The sequence below is a fragment of the Ammodytes marinus genome (genome assembly GCF_949987685.1).
Source record: "Ammodytes marinus genome assembly, chromosome: 16".
NCBI classification, from domain to species: domain Eukaryota; kingdom Metazoa; phylum Chordata; class Actinopteri; order Uranoscopiformes; family Ammodytidae; genus Ammodytes; species Ammodytes marinus.
The window spans coordinates 24,101,605-24,121,224 of NC_137220.1; the positions used below are offsets into that span (position 1 = coordinate 24,101,605).

Consider the following 19,620-nt stretch of genomic DNA (forward strand, 5'->3'; position numbering starts at 1 on the left):
ATTTTTTTAAAGAGTAAACGAATGGTTTCCAACTCCTCAAACAGAATTGATGTGCAACCTGTGCTGCAGCAAATTAAGACACAACCCCGCACGTGCTGCGTAGTGACGCCGCTTGACTTTAGGGTAGGCTAATGTCACATGATTGAAGCCTACTCTGATTATCTCTATTGATATACACATATTTTTTGGAAGCATTGCCAAATCGTCTGAGGTCTTTATAGTCTATTATCGAGCTGGGATCAGATCCTGCCGACAGAAGTTTTCTAAATGAGTATCTGTCTTTACGCAGGCTACAGGCGTCATTCCCGTTATGTAAACAAAAAATGATACGTAATTTGTGTTTTGGGTACCTGGTGAGTAAACAGAGCCCACAGTGGATACCTCCAACTCTCAAAATGTTACAAAGCCCTGAGAAATCCGTTTTTTTCATATGCATTTCGATTGCAGATGATGAAGGCTATTCGGAGAAAGAATAATGTTTGAGGAAACGACAGCTCCATTGGTGACATTCACAGTTGTGTGTGTCACAAACTTAAATTCGGTCTCTCTGCCTCTTTCTCTCTGTCTCTCTGCTTCTCTCCGTCTCTCTCTCTCCTTTCATGCTGTTGCTAGGGAAGCAGGGCGTATGCGCTCCCTGGCCGCGGCTGAAGGGCACAGGGAAAAAACAGGAATATGGCGAAAATGTGGAGTTTTAACCGAGCACTTTTGCAAAAGCCAGAGTCTTAACCACCTCCTGCACCCATTTCCATTCCGAAACTCGGGAATTAATAGGCGCAAAACGCCGTATTTCGGCGCTTTTTGTTCATTGCCTTATATGGCAGGGCAGAGATATATCGTGCCTGTATTTAATAGGCTGGCCGCTGCCGCTCTGCAAAGAGGCTTCGTTTTAACCCTTGCGCTGCTGAATTATTTTTGGAGCATGCAAAGCTTCGGTTTCAGCTCGTTTAATTCTCTTTAGGCGCGATCAGTGTGACCTACCCAAACGAAATTTGCCTTTTCTCGACGACATCCATGCGCACAAGTCGCAGTTTACGCGCACAACCAGGCATTTGTTTCAAGTAGCCTAATACGAGCATTTATGTTCTCTCATGTTTCTAATTAAGTCCCCCATAAATCCGCTGGCTTCACATGGATGACATTTACAGCACGGAGTACAAACTCACTGGTGATGTGGTTTATGCTTATGGATTTAAATTGTCAAGATAGACGCGTAACAACCAACATCACAACCGATAAAAGGCTGTAATGATGTTTTTGGAAGAGAAACGAGCTGAACACTGAGTTGAGTTCACCATTAGAAAAGTTACCACAGGTAGACTGAAGGCTGCACAGCAACCCTCTGCTGTATGTCAAATAAATGACAGTTCAGCCCAGAGGACGTGGCACTGGTTTGGACGATCTGTGAGTGTGTGACCTATATTGCACGGTGCTGTTAACAGGTTGAGGTGTAAGCTAAAAGAACCCGTCTGCACATAGAGCCTTCAAACTATGCTGCAGTAAAGGGATCGGAAACAAAAGGGGAACGTGTCTTTCAACGGTACCTCAGTACAGAGTGTTAAAAAAAAAGCTTTGGTGACATGGTGCTATCGTCGTTGTACAAGGCCTTTGATCGGTTCAACGGTACACTGATAACACACTTGGTCATTTCACTTCCCTCAGGTGCACTTCTGCAGCAATAGAAATGTCTGATGCTGTGGTAACAGACTGTCATCTTTTATTGTTGAGCTGTGTTATTTTTTTCTCCTCTGTAAATGCATCTCCTATTAAATGATCACACAGGATGTGCATTTGAATAAAACTCCACTCCAACTTCAAAAGTATTTTTCCTCCTTCATGAGTATAGAGCATCAGCCGTTGGAGGAGGAGTTCCCATGCAGCTTTGCTATCGAACGAAACAACGTAAAGTGGATTTGTGTGCATATGTGTTGTGACAGTAGCCTGGTGACGAGATTTGAATTTCCACAGATCCCTCCTGCTGTCCAGTTATACGCACGGGGATAAACCTCCTCAACCTCTGTGCAAGGTCCCCACCTACCCCCTCCCCTCCTGACGTCACGCACCCAGCCGAAGCTATTGCACGAAGAGAGCTGCACTACTGTGAAATATCTCTATGTGCCCACATCGAGGACTGTAGAGTGTGCAGAGAGATAGAGAGAGGGAGGGAGAGAGAGAGAGAGGTGGAGGGAATATACAGTTGGATTTGGATACAACTGGAAAACTACCAAGCGCGCACAGCACGCACCGAGCGGAAGGCACATCGACGGGTGCGTAGCCAACGTTTCCCCTAGATCTCCCCGTCCGCTGCGAACGGATTCAGGCGAGAATGGAGCTCCCTGCCGCCGGAGAGCACGTCTTTGCGGTAGAGGGCATCGAAAAGAAGCGCATCCGCAAGGTAACCGTTTGCATGAAAAATAAAAACGAAAAATACGCGCTACGGACGTGGAAATATCTGCGATGGACATGAGCCTCACCACATTTTTTCTCTCCCTTTCTCCACCATCACAGGGCAAGATCGAGTACCTGGTCAAGTGGCGAGGCTGGTCTCCCAAGTAAGTCTGAATGCAACATTTGTTTCGATGTGTCTTTAGCAATGCCGAGGGGTAAAAAATGCATCGTTTTTGCAACAGAATCAAGTGTCGTTACTTAAAAAAAATAAAAAATAAGACAATTATCAACGGCGTGCACGTAGTGTGTGTGCGTGTGCGTGTGTGTGTGTGTGTGTGTGTGTGTGAGAGAGAGAGAGTGTGAGTGTGCGCAAACTGGGAGAGCGCGCTCGGTATGCGTTTCAGTGTATCCGCGGATGCCTTCACTAATTTATGCGAGGGAAGGGGGAAGGCACAGCCATGTAATCCCGTTTTAATTATTTCTGCTCTGCCAGCGAATTTACGAGACAGTGGTGCTAAAATGGCCGACTGTATTTTGGCGGAGGACCGTTTGGGGAGAACATGATACAACAATATGTGTATGGCTTTCTTTTTTTTCTTTTGCCCTGCAGTTGGGCTACTCATGGCTCATGTGCCGTATAGCGGGAATTATCAGCTGTTCACCCATGGTCTTGCACATTTATCTTGATGAAGGAAAATAAACCAAAACAGATTATGGCATTAAACTTGAGCCCCGTCCTACCTGTCGTCTTTGCACTGGCTGCAGACAGTTATGGTGAATATGTGGGAATGTGTGTGTGTGTGTGTGTGTGTGTGTGTAGGAGTGAGATCAGTTAGTCAACAAGAAAGTCCCTACGTGATATCTCTGACAGTTGTTTGCTTTCCCTTTGCAGATACAACACATGGGAACCGGAGGAAAACATCCTTGACCCGCGTCTCCTCGTCGCGTTTCAACACAGGTGAGCTAGATGTGGACTTCGGAAGAGGCCGCGCAGCCTCCAGTTCAGCCACGACCATATATGGGCATGGGAGGAGGGGCGCTCCAGTAACTCTATCATTGATCTCCCCCCACCCTCCCCCTCTCCCTCTCCCTCCACACAGGACTGTCTCCTTGGGGGGAAAGGGCTGGGGATGTGGTAGTGAGAATTCCTAAATCATGCGAATGGAAAGATCGGATGACATGCATGATTGTATGTTATGAGACGAAAATTGCAACAAATTCTCATCTTGTGACGAGATTTTTGCAGCTCAGAGCATGCCATGACCCAATTTCGCAAAGAGAACTGAAATAGCTGTCCCTCTTTTTTTTTTTTGCCAGAAGGGGAATTATGGACCATTTGGAAATAGGAAAAGCAATGCCCCCCCAAAGCGGATCAAACCACAAATCATTCTTTTTAGTTGTTCATTTGCCTTGCTACTGTAAAGCCTTAGCAGGTGCTGAACTAGTGGCTTGTTGTGGTTTCATGTGAGGAGGCCAAGCTGCTGCCTGATGGGACTCTCATCTCTACCAGTGTCAGGCTGAGCTGTGCTTCACTTTTGCAGGCCGAGTTCATATACCCTGATTTCCCTGATATTCTACACACTACAGCTGACCATAAAAAGTACATCATTTGCATCAATTGAAGACATCCTTTTACCTATTTATATCAGCATAACATCGCATCCTTTTACTTGTACTGTATCTGCCGCATTTCTGGACAGAACATCTGGGTATTTTGCAGCATGTTACATTAGACAACATGTATTGTGACTTACTAAATTGTTTTTATGGATATTGGACCCAGACAAGAGAAAACCCCTTTCAAAAACAGTCATTTTGATACATCCCGTGCAACTACCGCCTTTATTTTGCTATTGAATGTTTTGGGAAAATATTTTTGTACCCCAGATTTTTAAATTGTCAAACTGCTCTGGATTTAGGTAGTAGGTTTGAAAGTGGTCCGTGAGTTCATCGGAAAGACGTAAATGTCAATCACCAAGGTAGAGATGCTCATGAATACAAATGCTGCTGTGGCTGTAGTCCTGTGGCGCGTGCGGAGCTACATGGCGTCTGGGACGGTGGACCCAGGAGGCCTGTGAGATAGACCCTCTCTGTGGGCCACCAGGCCGCTCGTGGGACTGGGGTAAAGACATGATGGCTGGGGAAAGGAATTCACATTTCTGAAAAGGCTAATTGACACGCAGTGCTTTCCAGCGTTTCCAGTGGAGCGCTCTCATATTCCCCCACAGCCTGTCTGCCTGCCTGGCTGTGTGTGTGTGTGTGTGTGTGTGTGTGTGCCTGGCTCTGTGCTGATGGTCATGGAGCGCTGCCTCTGCGCAGTGTGTGTGTGTGTGTGTGTGTGGATTCCTCTCTGCTCCCAGAGGATGGGGGAGGGGATCCGACAAGGGAGGCTGTAATTGCCAAATCTTCTGTGAATAGGGGTCACCCCGTTGGACGCTGTTTGAAATCGCACACATTATAGCATTTAAACGTAGACTGTTTGTATGTGGCAATCTTCTGGCACATGATAGTTTGAACATCTGTAGCAAGAGGCCAACAATAGGCAGGGTTTACTCATGTCTGGGGGAGCCGCTGTGCAACCGGCCTTCACTCACTGTGAGTTATTTATGAGCCAATGATGAGTCAAGGTTTATATCGGGGAGCAATATTTCAGCACGGTGCTTGGACTACTCAGCACAATAACATGTTTTCCTCCCTCCGCCCTCAGTAAAAAACATTTCTGAGGGATGTATGTTTGTTTTATTGACATTTATCGCCCTACATTTGCAGATGGGCGTTGTTTTGTGCAAGCCATGGGGGTTTGTATGTTTTCAACAGCAGCATAAGTACTCCACAGTGTTGTGTTTATCTCATATCAGCCCTACCTCATGACCCTAATTAGAGATTGAATGTAAGAAGAGGAAGGAGGGAGGATGTTTGAAAGACAAGGAGAGATTCTCCCTGCTGTAGCCTTAATTGAATCTCTCCAGGATAATGAGAATATGGAATGGGCCGATTACCATGGAGAGCTATGCAAATAAGGACCATAATGCTTTGCAGCGGGTCACACGTGGCCAATCATTAGTCCTTCAAATCCAAATTCCTTTTTTGACCTTGAATAGGTAAAAGAAAAAGGAATGAATACTCCCAGATGTCAAACCTGTCATTTCCTACGCGATGTAATTAGGTTCCCTAATGTAGGAAGGTGAAACAGTGTCTGTCAAACGAAAGAGAAGGTAAATACGGTGCGAGAAAATGTAATTATCTTTTGTTTTCACAGAGAGAGGCAGGAGCAGCTGATGGGATATCGCAAACGGGGGCCCAAACCAAAACATCTTTTACTGCAGGTAATTATCATTTTCATCGCATGCAGAACTTTGATTGACTTTAATGAAAATGTTCTTCCCCAAGTCATTCTGTGAGTGTCACTCTGTTAAGGGCGGGAAGGGGAAGGGGCCCCATCAGTTGTTTTTGAAGCCACTGTCACGGTGCCCTTGGGTTATTTCTGGATTTGATTGAGTGAGATGTAGGAAAAGGCAAAGACAGGATGGGGTTCTACAGCTGGATTTCAATTCACACTGTGTTGCCCGGGGTTACGTAAGCCCCGCTTGAGTGGACTGGTTTTATCTGCATGTTCATTATTTATAACATGCTAAACAGCTTTTATATGCAAAACACACTTCCGCCTTTCTTTCTTTTTAAATGGCAAGAGAGCTGATTATTTTTGGTCATTCCGTATCAGGAAATGGTTTTCTTTAATTTTGTGTTTGCAAATGTTTCCCAAGACAAAAATAGATGGCTAAAAGTAGCCCTCTGTCAAGCTGTCTTTGACTATCTTCGCTCAGGTCTTAACAGGGCCCTATTTTGAGCCAAATGTGATAATATATTTGGAGAGACTCAGAGCTAATTGCTATGCAGTGTCACTCCTTTAGAGGCGCAGCCGCTCTGCCAAAGTCACACGTGGCCAGCGATCAGGCAAAGAGCGTGACATGTCTGGTGGCACTGCTCTGACCTGAGGTCACAGCCAGAGCGTCTTGAGCGTTCCGCTGCAGTGCCCCGCTGACGGCCCGGTGGGGTCAGCCTGTACAAGGGGAAGGGGAGGAGGAGGAGGGGGGGGATAAGGTGGTGGGAGGGAGCTTGTAAGCTGACCACTGATTGGATTGCTTACATCCTTTTTCTGATCCTGTAAAGAGTGCAGGTTTGGGTATTTTAACTGTAACACGGTCGGTCGCAACTTTACTCATTGTTGTGATAATAGTTGCACTGACGCTCTGAGGATCTGGGGCAGCTAAGTCAACACTGATGGGGTCATAGTGATATTATCAGGGTTATCTAAGCTTGGCCTTGGAGACTACACATTTACAACATTAAACCCTGTGTTTCGAAACGGGGTCATGGGGTTTGAAAGGCATTTCCCAGGCGTAGACGGTTAAGAACAATGATGCAAGTCATTGATGCAAGTATGTATTTGTATTCAAGGTGGAGTCAGCGATTTTGGAGAAATCTTGTTGTCAAAATCAGTTTATGTCAAAATCTGTGAATATCTCCTCAATCTCCTGTCCGTACTCTGTGTGCACTGAAAATAAGTCTGGTGTTAACTCACAGGCTAGGCTCTGTAAACTACTGTATGTAAACAAATGGTATGTGAATAAAGGGGGCCAACCATGAACGGTTACAGCCTAGGCCATGTATTTAAACCTGATTTCTTTTAGGCGCACACACAGTACGATTAGGGGATTGTCTGGAGATATGCACTGATTTTGACAAAAAGTGATTCTGACAACATAGCATTCTCCGGAATCACTGACTCCACCTTACAAGGATGACTTGAAGCGATCCCAGAATTCTCATGTTCTTCCCCATTTTGTTTGTTATATTCTAGAGTTGACAGAAAGATTAGGACTACAAATCGGTGAAATGTTAAAACTGTTGTCCTGCTCTTTCTTCAAGGTTCCTTCGTTTGCCAGAAGATCCTGTATTCCTGCTGGTTTTGAGGAATCATCTCAGGACGCAGAGGTTAGCGTCAAGTCGGATCCCGTCCAGGTCCAGCGCTCCCAGCCTCAGCAGTACCAGCTGAACAGCAAGAAGCACCATCAGTACCAGCCCAGCAGCCAGGAGGTCCCTGCTGACCAGATAAACAATGGCAAGAAGAAGTTCATCTACCAGCTCAACAGCAAGAAGCACCACCACTATGAGCCTGACAAGAATATGTACGAAGCACAGGCCTCCAGGCTCAAAGAGGTGGTCAAAGTTCAGGAACCGGCCTGTAAACCCTCAAATCCTGGCTGGAATTTACCGCTGGCCCTGCAGCAGAAATGGGTTCGCGACAAAGACACGGGCTGCTTGAGCAAAGTCAAAGAGTTGGCAGTGGAGGTGAGGAAACCAGCCGTTAAAGAGGCCGAGAGCGAACACGCCCTCAAGCCCAATCCTAAAGACGCAACCCTGCCTAGCTCGGTTAGCAACAAAATGAAGATAATCAAGAACAAAAACAAGAATGGACGTATTGTTATTGTCATGAGCAAATATATGGATGGTAACAAGGTTCACGGAGCAAAGGGTAAACACGGGGAGTCGTCGAGCGAACAGAAACCCCAGAACGCCAAACGGTCGGAGAACAATCCAGCACGGACAACCAAAATGGCGGAGTACCCGGAGAACGGTTTCCCCAAAGAGATCTGCGATGGCAGCTCCCCGCCTGCCGCGGAGCATCCTATCAAGTGCTCCCCGAAGGATAGACATTTCTCCAAACCTTCGCCGAGCACTGCAGAGGAATACAACACAGAGGTGGCTCGCGGTCAGGCCGATTTGCCTGACGATCTGCCCCTGCAGCTGACCTCCAGCTCCCCCCGGACGTCCTGGGCCATCGACACCAACGTCCCAACCCCCACATCTGTCAATCACATCCGGATCCCTTCTTTTCCCAACGACCGCAAGCGAAAGCTGTCGGATCCCGCGGAGGACAGGGGTGTTTCCAAAGCCTACCTGGCCTCCAGAAGCTTCAGTGTCCCCAGCACTGTGGTGGCGCCGCCTCAGGACAAACCTATGGACCTCCACTGCAGTGGCCAGCGCCTCAGCACTACATGTACCTATGAGGCCATGGACTCTGGCAGCCAAGAGGAGCCCATGGACCTCAGCTGCCCAAAGACTAAGACGCAGGTGGAGCCGGAAGTACAGTCAAAAGTACAGTCAAAAGTACAGTCGGAAGTACAGTCAGAAGTACATCCCGCAGTACAGCCTGAAGTACAACCGGAGCCTACTGTCACAAGCACGCCTCCTGTGACGGAAGACATACAGGAATCCACTGAGAAATCGAAAGAAGTACCCGCTAAAGAACCCTCCCCTTTTATGGGAAATATCATAATCACTGATATCACCACGAACAGTCTCACGGTCACCTTCAAGGAATACGTTTCCTTCTGAGGAGAACTGCTTGTAAAACCTGGACTACCTAGCTGCGGATTGGATGATCTTGTAAATATGTACATGATGTAAAAAGACATCAGATTTTTGTATATGTGGAAATTTATAATTTATCAATCAAATTCAATATGTTTCTTATAATGTTTTATACTGTAACTCCTCTGTGACGTCATAGCCAAGCAAGTGCCCTCGAGGATTTGAGCGAATACATTCAGGTGGATATTTTCCACATAAAAAAAGGAAAAAAAAATCAGTTTGTCTGTCACATGGAGCTTAATGGGATACTTTTGCTGTTGTTTCATACCTGTACCAAACTTATAACCTGAGATGTATGAAGGTTTAAACTTTATACATATTTTGTATGAATAATATCACTTATTTTGGTCGTGATAGAAGGTAGAGAGCAGGTCGTTGAATATATATGGTGATCAGAGATCCAATTGAAAGCACTTAATTACATTTTCATACATTGGTTTGTGTCATCAATAGTCGAAGAACAGCTCTGTTCTCTTTTAAGTCTTATCACCGATTTTAACTCCAGACAGATGGACCTGCAGACTGAAATGGTATATTTTGTCACATGTTTTGTTTGCGGTTTGTGTAAGAAAATATGTTGAGCCGTGACATGCAAATTTGAAAAACAGGTGTGTCTGCGATACATTGTGCACACAGTCACGTCTTAAGGATGCACTAGGCTGTGTCAACAACCTTTTTAAAGAAACAGCTTTTGGCTTCGTCATGTTTGTTTCTGGTTGCAACCTGATCTTTTGATATATTGCACATTTTGCCTTCAGCAAACTTTGATGGAATAAAATGTGACATGTACTTCCTCAATGCTCGGTAACAGTAAACAACATGTGTCATCTATCGGAGGCGTGACTTCCCGTTAATACGACATATTGTTTCTTCACTTTAATTAGGTTGTGATTTATTACCTTGCTGTTGACCTCACATATTGCTGGAGTTACTTTAAAAACACATGCTAGTTTGTACGGAGTCTCTTAATTCCCCACAGATTAGCGTTATTCATCTCATTTTGCTACTAAAAGCATGTTGTATGATCTGAAAAAAAGGAAAGAACATGTTACTGTTATTTGCTTTAGAAGAAAAAGCTCCCCGGGTCATTGACGAGTGCGTGACATAGATGAAATGTGAGTTGCTTATAGGGCTGGCTTTGTACACACTAGTACACGCCACCAAACGAGTACAAGCTGTTTTGTTTATGCTGCTGAAAAATTCAAATGTCACAGCTGTTGGATGTAACCTACATTTGAGTCTAAATTGCCTTCCATGCACATTTAATGCAAAAGCAGTAAGAATGCTAGAATAATAAGAATAAAAGATGAAGAGTGCATATTTATTGACGTTTGATTTGTTCAAAAAACAATTTTACAATGTGTTGTTGTTTGCACCTGAAAGCTGCGAGTGATTCCGTTGAACAGTTTGTCCTTTTTCTGAGAGATATTTTGAACCTGTCGACTCCTTTCTGTTCTCTATCTTTTGCTTTGTCCACTCTTCCTTGCACTTGTTTTTTTTTTGTCATCGGTCCAAAGTCAAAGCGATTGTTATGAAGCACGTCCCACCATGAGTTGGTTGACATATTGCCGTCGGCTCAGCTCATTGGCCGATATGTTTCACAATAAAGAAAGAGAAATGACCTCTGACATCATGTTTTTCCGTTGATATCCGGTGGTTGAAAAACATAGCACGTTGTGTGTGTGTGTGTGTGTGTTGACGTATAGTTATTCTCCAGTCTGGGCAAACCTTGTCATACTAACTTGTATTATTCCAGTTCTAGAGATTGATGTCTCACTAATGTTGTTCTGGAGCTTTTCTGTTCGTATACGGAAAAAAGGAACGGAATAATAAACACCAGAAACACTAACTTGGTTGTGAACCATGAATAGAAAAACAAGATCATGTTGCATAATCACAAACAATCCTGCACAAAGGGCCCTGTGTATTGCATAACTGCACCGGGCCGCTCTAATATTATTAAAACTTTACCCATGCATTATTTTTCTATTGGAGCTCTCGACCCCCGAGCAGGAATGTAAACACATAACATGACTGGAGGAGGGAAGCGAAGGCCATTGTGTAATTCTTAGATCCTATCGAGAAGAAAGGCTTCATGGAGGGCAGAGCATTTGGCTCGTGAGTGTTTGTGTGCAGTCTAGAACAATGTGGCAGGGAAGGGCGTCAATTACATGACATAAATATAATATGTCCGCAGACAGGGCCTCTAGGCATACAGGGCCCTGTTTTCTCTAAAAGGCTTGTGTCACGATGACACAGCAATCTTCCCTACATGATCATCATACATTATAGTGTAGGTTCAGACCCGCAGTGACACATGCAAAGGTTGAGAACTGCACTCTGCATAGCTCAGCTTTTATGAATGGACTTTAAATATTGACCCTTCCTGAGGTGGGCCTCTTTCAGCCTTCAGGAGGATCATTATACTGAGCTGAAAGCGCAGGAGGGAGTTGTTGTGCTGTTGCACTGGAATCTGGGGCTGGTACAAAGATGAACTCTTGTATGTTTTGAGTGAGAGAGAGAAAGGCCCAGGAATGTGTGTGTGTGTGTGTGTGTGTGTGTGTGTGTGTGTGTGTGTGTCTCCTTTAGTTTAGTGAAGGGAGTTGCCTGTCAGAGAATGCTGACACACAAACCTTTAAGAGGATAAAAACAGGAAAAGGGAGCCGGTAGAAGTGTTGCTTCACCAACACACTAAATGATATCAATAATCAAAGCTCACATGTCCTTTAATCACAGGGTTCACAGATGTAGAACGAATGATGTCATAGGTTGTTTTTTCCACTCAGAATGTCCACCTATTTCTTAGATGAAACTATAGAAACATAGAAATCCCGGTTATTGAATCCCCTCTGCTGTTCTCTTGCGAAGAGGCGCCTTCTAATTCAAAACTGAGACCGAGGAAAACGATTTGAAATCCTAAAGGCCAACTACAGCCAACAGCCCCTCGATGTCTTTTGCAGAGCTGTAATCTGTATGGATCTCCACGAGGCACATGAGACGCAATGTTCCTGCGCAGCGGCTGCAATTTCACAAGAATGACCTCAACTTCATAATCGACTCGTTCTTCTCCGCCTCAGAACACCCGTTAACATAGACAATTTATCTCCTTTCTCCTGAATCTATAGCGCAGGAAACGCTCGATTAGAAAGAACCGCAGAGGTAGGGGAAATACATGAGTTAATCAACTTAAAAATCCAAACTTCGCTGACAGACAGTGATCCGTGATCGAAATAACTCTATTAACGGACACATAAAGGACGCGTTTTCGTCCTCTTATCTGGTGTGTGTGAGCTGCTGTAGTCCAATGAGGGCAACAATAGGACAACCAATCGATTTAACTTGGCAACAACAGGCCCATTGGGGACTGGGTAAAAAGGGGAAACCAAAGACACGCAGGACGGAGCACATTTCCTCAGTTTCAACACTCGGGCTGGCAGTCAGATATCAGATGATATATGACCTATAATTTCATAGACAGACACACACACACACTAAACCAGGCTCTCTGTGGGGCCTTTCACTGTGGCTCGGGACCTATACTATACTGTATGATAGGCCTACTATCGGCTATGTGACCATATGCCATGCACCAGTAGGAAACAGAAACGTGGTTGAGCAGGGGCGGGGGCATATTTATAGACCAAGTGTGATGTTTCACATTCCCTCTTTATCATCGTACGTACCAGCAGCAGCAGCAGCAACCTGCACAGTGTCGGTTTCGTCTCTGCGCGCATTGCAGCCACAGGGTCACGTCTGCAGCCGCAAGATCGTTTGGAGGCCTGTCGCTGAAGAATCAAAAAGCCTAAAGTAAATAGGTGGTTTTCCATGTATAGCAAAGCATTATATAAGTATATGCTTTTTTTTTAAATTGTAGAATCACTGAGTTGATTTTCTTTACAATTAGATCAACTGGAAAACGCCTGTAGTTTAATATGAAGCCTATGAACGCAGCTGTTGTGTTACACAACATGTAGGCCTATGTAGACAATATGTAGGAGCAGCTGTTACACGAAAATAAATGCAACCTAGAAACCGAAATAGTTTTAGTATGAGAAACGAGAGCTGGAGCTGTGGTGTGGTGTCGGGGAGGACCTGCGCGTTAAAGGATGCTGTCTAATTCTAAACCACACGGCTTCACACTTAATGGTTTCACTTTTTTTTGTATCACTTTCTTTCTTTTTCTTTTTTTCTGTCTGAGCCACCTTCAGTCTAAAATGTCGCCCGGTAAGTAGGACAGTGAACAGCGAGCTGTGTGCAGCAGCAGCAGCAGTTGCCCAGAAACCAGAGAGCCAATAATGTTCTCACAGAGCCAGCACTGTTTATTCATGTGCGGCTGTCGCCATTGCGGCTCCTGTAGACCCACTTTTTCATCGAAGCCAAATATGGAGAGAGCGTGAGGCTGCTTCCCCTCAACACGCACCCGTCGTCTTTCTCTCTGTGAACACAAGCAGCGCGGGCTAGAGCCATTCTAGCACCGACAGGAAATGTCGGTCTAAAAGGCTATGACTATCAAAATGGTGGTTCATATTTCGACGGCAGCCACAACACATCTTTTTTTCCGCGGCGCGCCCGTCTTTGTCTGCTCCAGAGTGGGCAGGAATCAAACAGACCGATAGCAGCCAGTGAAATATATGTCAGCTATATGTTTGACATGATATTTGATAAAACGCTGCCGCTAGCGCTCCACAGAGGGCACGCCGCCTCCCCGCGTGAGATGCCATTTCATCTTACACATCTGCACCAAATGTTCCCACATCCGATCAAACTCAGCAATAATTCAACTTGATAAACACCCGGCCTTTTTTTTTTCTTGCTGTGAAGGATGTCATTTAAAGCTGAATATTAATGTCGGGCTTTCATGGTTTACAACACAGATATTGAAAGGCGCAGATGATGCTGAATGGGGAGAAATAGCCTACATTTGTAATAAATGTTTTCTATAATAATTGTGTCGAATAACGATCAGTAGGCTATGTCTTTTGAGATGTCACCTTTTATATCAAATAATTGTTAAAGTCGTCACTGTGGCCAAATTATGATCATATTTTCTGAGAATTTAGTCTCAGTCTCGACAAACCCTTTGGTTGATTGGGGGCTTCAGACCAGATTACATTTTCACCGGCCTTCATGTGTCTGTGTCTGTGCTCATTTTATATAGACAAACGATAGAAGTAAAAGAACAAAAAATAAAAATTGAAATAATGTATTGGTATGTTGTGTTTAGAGCATTTTTAATTCATTGCATCCGTTTCCAAACTGGCGTCTATGTGAACGGCTGGATGTGCATGGCCCGGGGGTCTGCAGGTGTAAACTGAGCCAGATTTAGATGTTACATTTTTCTGTGGCGAAACCTATTATTGTGTATAGTATATCAATGAAAAAGAATAACTGATAAATGTGGGGAAAGGACTTTCAAGGCCTAGAGAAAATGACAAGAAATGAAGTCACAGCTCGGCACTCCTCTCTAGTTTCATGTTATTAATTTGTGAGATTAATATTCAGAGTGAAGGTTATCATCATGGACCAAAATAGATGTTTAATAATTTCCAGAAAATCCTGACTTCTGGGCAAAAAATGAAAAAATTAATGTTATTATTATCTAAATTATTACATTATACAAAATCATTTGTAATGTTATTATACTTTGCTACTGACTGCAGAAATACCAACAATTTATGTTAAATTATCAGGGCTTTGATTAATTTCTTAGGGTCAACATCAGTCACAAACAACTAATAGTAATGATAAAAAATATATATAATAATAATAATAATAATAATAATAATAATAATATTTATAATATTTATAATATTAATTTTAATAATGAGGATGTTTGTTATAATACTATTTGTAAATTATAGTTCATCTGACCTCTTCCGAAATCTCAGCAACAACATGCCTTCACGGCCACTCTCATACAAGTAGAATATTCAATTAAATAAAATGAGACATCATTAGTGTCTATTGATGCACATTTTTTTCCCATTGATTACAGAAATACATTTGTTTCTCTGTGTTTTGTTTGGTTTGATTAATAGAAAAAAAAGAACAATAAAATCAGTTCAGCTCTGCCATGCTGCCTGAAGTCCAGTCCATCAGATACAGTTCCACTTTAGCTTAAGGCGTTCCGACAAAACACAACTCATCCTGGACTTGAATTCTATCAATTAGCCCTCAGAATAAAAACTGTCTTGATTTAAAAGGTGTGACTATTCTGCTTGTATTTGAGTGGAGAAATCGTCATTAAAGCGGTCGTTTTTTAATCATAGTTTATTTTCATGTCATTTGGTCGGTCTTAAATATTAAAGAAATATATATGTAATAGGTTTTTATCAATAAACCGATCAATTTAAACCATAAAATAATAATAATAATAATAATAATAATTATTATTAATTGGCACTTCACTCTGTTATCAACATTCTCTGTGCGCCAAACAAAGATTGTGAGCTGACGCGGCATGCGTAAAATATTCACCAAAGTCCAATTACGCATTGGAGCTCTTCGGCCCTTCAATTGTTCTTGTTTTTTTTTTTTAGCAAAGTGAACCTTCAAACGGCTGAAATTGTTCATGAAATGTGTTTTCGAATATCTTGTAAAACAAATTATTTTAAATATGCTAACCAATCACGAAAAAATAAAACTGGGCCAATCAAAATCAAAGTGTGTCTTAGTGAACGGTTTTACCTCTCGCGTCCTCATGTGAGACATAGCCTATTGGACCATGTATGTTCCCATTTGGCACTGTTTGAATGCAGCGATGTTGTGATTTGCTACTTTGGAATTTATTGTTGAATTATTCATGATTTTATACCTACAAACTAATATTTACAGAGGCTTTAGGTAAATGGTTTGTTTGCGAGGACGAACCCTTTTATTAAACCAGCCATTCCCTTCTCTTATTTAGTTAAATATTACATTTTTCTATTTGCTTGTGATATTAACCGGTGATTGTTTTTTCTATTTGGTCTCCACGGATCCCTTTGGGGACCTCCGGAGGGAGGGAGGGGGTCCGAGGATCCGCTCCGGGAGCCTCTGACTTCGCTTGTCCCACTGTGCCAGACATTCCTGCACAGCAGCCAGAGCAGCGGGACTCCTCCCCTCCACTCACAGACCCGGAGCACGTAGCAACAACTGAGCCAATGTGCTCCACTGCGATCCGTCCTACCCGACCGCGGTGCATGGCAACAGAAAAAGACGTGATGACGTCCGCTCCAGATTGCGTATTATGGGATGTGCGGAATTAAACAAGCAGAAGAGGGACGCGGGGAAAAGCCAAAAATAATAAAAGAGACAGAAATAAAACGAGGTGCATGGTGAATCATGGAGCTGTCGGCTGTCGGTGAGAGCGTCTTCGCAGCCGAGTCCATCATTAAACGGCGAATCAGACGGGTATATTCGCTGCGTTTTTCCCCCCGCAGGCTGTGTCTGCACAGCTATTACGCAACCATTTGTTTGCGCGGCGCCGTCAGGCAAATTCTCTGCTAACCTGAATGTATTACGGTTCTGTTTTTTGCAGGGTCGCTGGGAATATCTCGTGAAATGGAAGGGCTGGTCTCAGAAGTGAGTAAAAAAGCCGAGGTGGTGAAGGACAGCGCTCCATCCTGGCCGCGCGTACAACTGCACCACCTCACAGTCTGTCGCTTTTCAGTTTGAGGATGTTTGTTTCTTTAATCATATCATCTGCTCTGCGTGCTGTAGATCAGTCCATTGCGTCTGATGGCCTCTGCGTGGCCGCTCATTTGGGTTGTAAATATCCCCAGAGCTTGAGCCCGCTGGGACCTATGAAAATCCACACTAGCATTTAGCATTGGTTGGGTTCACCATGCGACAATGCCCGCTACGTAGTCTGTAATCGCGGTGAGATTGCTCTGCTAAAAGTGTTGAACTGCGTGTGTGCGCGCGCTGACGTGCGTCCCTGTTCAATGTGTGGTAACAGAAAGCTCTCCTCTTCGCTGTCGTGACAAACAGGTACAGCACTTGGGAGCCGGAGGAAAACATCCTGGATGCTCGTCTGTTTGCTGCCTTCGAGGAGAGGTGAGGGTTTGACAGCGCAGCAGTAGGCCGCTCAGCACAAACGAGATGGCACAGTACGCCCAGCGCTACACAAACATAAGACACATCAAGATTTTGATATTTTATTGCTGTTTTTCGTAAGGGAAGTGATTATAAGTGTCAGTGGAGCGAGATGATTCAGTTTCCAGTTCAGTTGGTTTCACGGTTTCATGCCATTTCCCCTTCACAAACTGGTTATACGCTTTAATCTGACACTTGTACAAAATAGAACACATAATAAAAACTGTCCCGCAAACTTGGGAAAATCTCTCTCTACTTGGCAGATTTTGGCTCTTGGTTGGAAAATATTTTCGACCGATTTAACTATAAACTAAAGAAAAAAAGAATTACACATAGATAATAAAATCTTAATGTTTTGTAATTAATCTTTTTTTGATTTGACCTTCAACAGGGAGCGCGAACGGGAGCTGTTTGGACCGAAAAAGAGGGGACCCAAACCCGAGACATTTCTCTTGAAGGTGGGTGAATCTTTGGTTGCGCATTTCACATTTCATCCATTTCATCATGTCGCCTTTCGAGGCGATAGGCGTACTAATAATGAATAATTTACATGATGTGCCAAGTATTCATTAAGAAAGTGATGGGCTCCAAACTAGTGGAATAAGATTGGCAACCCAAAAGAAACACTTTAATTTGTTCAGTGATTTCCTTGAGATTGTTTAGCCTACATTTATACATTTTATATCCTTTATACAATATATGTGTCATGCCTGACAAAGCAGCTTAAGGACGAGGCCTTGAACCTTTACACGTGTAACCAAACAGATCTCCAGCTGCTCGAAGCTTAATACTCAGGAGACTTCAGATTTCCATCTCTGGGAAAAGATCTCCTCTCATAAACTTTATTTGCTCTGTCCTGCAGGCTAAAGCCAAAGCCAAAGAAAAGGCGTATGAGTTTCGAGGAGATGCTCCCAGGGGCTTCCAGGTTTCCTATCCTAACCCGGAGCCTGTCATAACACCGAGGGCCCGGGAGGGTTTACGCGCCGTGGTTCCCACAATCTTCCCACCGAGCGCGGTAAACAGAGGGGAAAGTGTCTGCGTGCGACCGCCAGAGCCAGAGAGGAGACCCAGAGCCACTCCACCGGCCGCTGTGACGGGCCACCAATCCGTCCAATTACCAAAAAAGAGAGGGCGCAAACCGAAGCAGCATTTACATTATGACACAGGCGATGGATTCAGCTCAGCTGAGCCGCCGGACGCCAAACGGAGCAGGCTCATGGACGAGCCCGCGGTGTCACAAGATTTGTTCAAAATGGCCCGGGGCGTGGTGCGTCAACACGGCGAGACGTCAGACCACAGTCTCCTGCAGCTGACCAAGAGGTTCCAGGAGAAGACAACGATAACTCCCAAAGCCAGCAGCGAGCACAGACACGTAGCCGGCTTGTCTTTTAACTGCGCAATCAGCCCAGATGTGCGCAGAGGTGATCAGAGGGGACGGGTGAGTGGCTGTTTGACCAGGATGCCTGTTCCTCAGTCCAGAAAGCTCAAGCTCTCAGCAGAACCCCAGAGAGAGCAGGCGGAGGAGCAGCCTGTCATCTCCACACACCAGTCCACTACACAGTCGCGGCCTGCAGCCTCATCCTGGAGCCCATGTCTCACCAGCCTGGACAGTGTGACGGTGACAGACGTCACCATGAACCTGTTGACAGTCACCATCAGAGAGAGCAGCACGGACAAAGGCTTTTTCAGAGCGAAGCGATGAGCGTTTATAGAGGAGGATTATAGAGGAGGATGTATGCGCAAATAATTGTTTAACGAGCTACTTACTAACAGTCCCACTTCAATACTATATTTTTTCTATCTTTCCAACGTGTACATACAAATATTTAATACGCTGCTGAGAAATAAAAAATAATTAAAGTGACGTGTTTTGTTTGTTCTATATCCATAAACCATGTCATCATTGACAAGCGTATCAGAGTTATATGGAAGAAGAGCACCACAGTGTTCATTTGGTTGTAACAGAGATCATAGCCTATTCTAAACTCACACATTAAGAAAGTTTGTGGTTTGCTTCATGTCATATAATCGAAATAATCAATTCAACTTAGAGTTTGTGATATTTAATTACAGGGCAATTAAACATACTTAACATAATTATAAGACCTGAATAAAGTGGGCTATTGAAGTCTTTAAAACAGTTAAAATTTGTATTTTCTGTACAAGTTTTTACTGCTGTCTTGTGCAGAGCTCGTGTTCTGAAATTCGTTGGGGAAGAATATTCCTGCTGAACAACTTTTTTAGTTTTTATATTTTATTCTCACGTTTCGGGAACAGAGCTGATCACATGAGATATTCAAATTTGGATTCAGTTGAAACAAGCATTATTTGGCACTTTTTTTGTATTCTACATAGTTGCTGTGACTCAATCAAGACAACGAGGGCCTGATCTCAGGTCGCAGAAATCCTACATTTAATTTGCATTTACGTTTATTTCGATGTAGACTATATGTTTTTCATAAATAGCAGTAGCCTACAGAAGCGTTGAACGCAATTGAATTATTCTTCAAATAGGCCTATATAATAACAGCTGTGGGGTTTCCGTCGACCAATTAAAACTAAGTAACTTATCGTTACTTCATAAGCATCATTAGGCTATATTCCTCTTCGCAACGCTTTCGACCATGGTGCGAGTTATTAGGCCTCAAGGCTGACAGCGAGTCTATAGGAGCAAGTTGGTTTGGACTCATTTAAATAGGCCTAAAACGCTGTAAATGATTTGAA

The 19,620-nt window shown here is 43.9% G+C and overlaps 2 protein-coding genes across 2 annotated transcripts; both read left to right on the top strand.

The window, feature by feature from the left end:
* Positions 1 to 2,199: 2,199 nt before the first annotated feature.
* cbx4 (chromobox homolog 4 (Pc class homolog, Drosophila)) lies at positions 2,200 to 10,291 on the top strand. Its single transcript, XM_080043194.1, has 5 exons — positions 2,200 to 2,392; positions 2,506 to 2,549; positions 3,278 to 3,343; positions 5,645 to 5,711; positions 7,315 to 10,291. The coding sequence occupies exons 1-5, from the start codon at positions 2,324 to 2,326 to the stop codon at positions 8,782 to 8,784; spliced, it is 1,716 nt and encodes a 571-aa protein (XP_079899320.1). The 5' UTR covers positions 2,200 to 2,323; the 3' UTR covers positions 8,785 to 10,291.
* A 5,763-nt stretch (positions 10,292 to 16,054) lies between these two features.
* On the top strand, positions 16,055 to 18,725 carry cbx8a (chromobox homolog 8a (Pc class homolog, Drosophila)). The gene is made up of 5 exons (XM_080044180.1): positions 16,055 to 16,212; positions 16,340 to 16,383; positions 16,792 to 16,857; positions 17,288 to 17,354; positions 17,759 to 18,725. The coding sequence occupies exons 1-5, from the start codon at positions 16,144 to 16,146 to the stop codon at positions 18,596 to 18,598; spliced, it is 1,086 nt and encodes a 361-aa protein (XP_079900306.1). The 5' UTR covers positions 16,055 to 16,143; the 3' UTR covers positions 18,599 to 18,725.
* Positions 18,726 to 19,620: the final 895 nt, after the last annotated feature.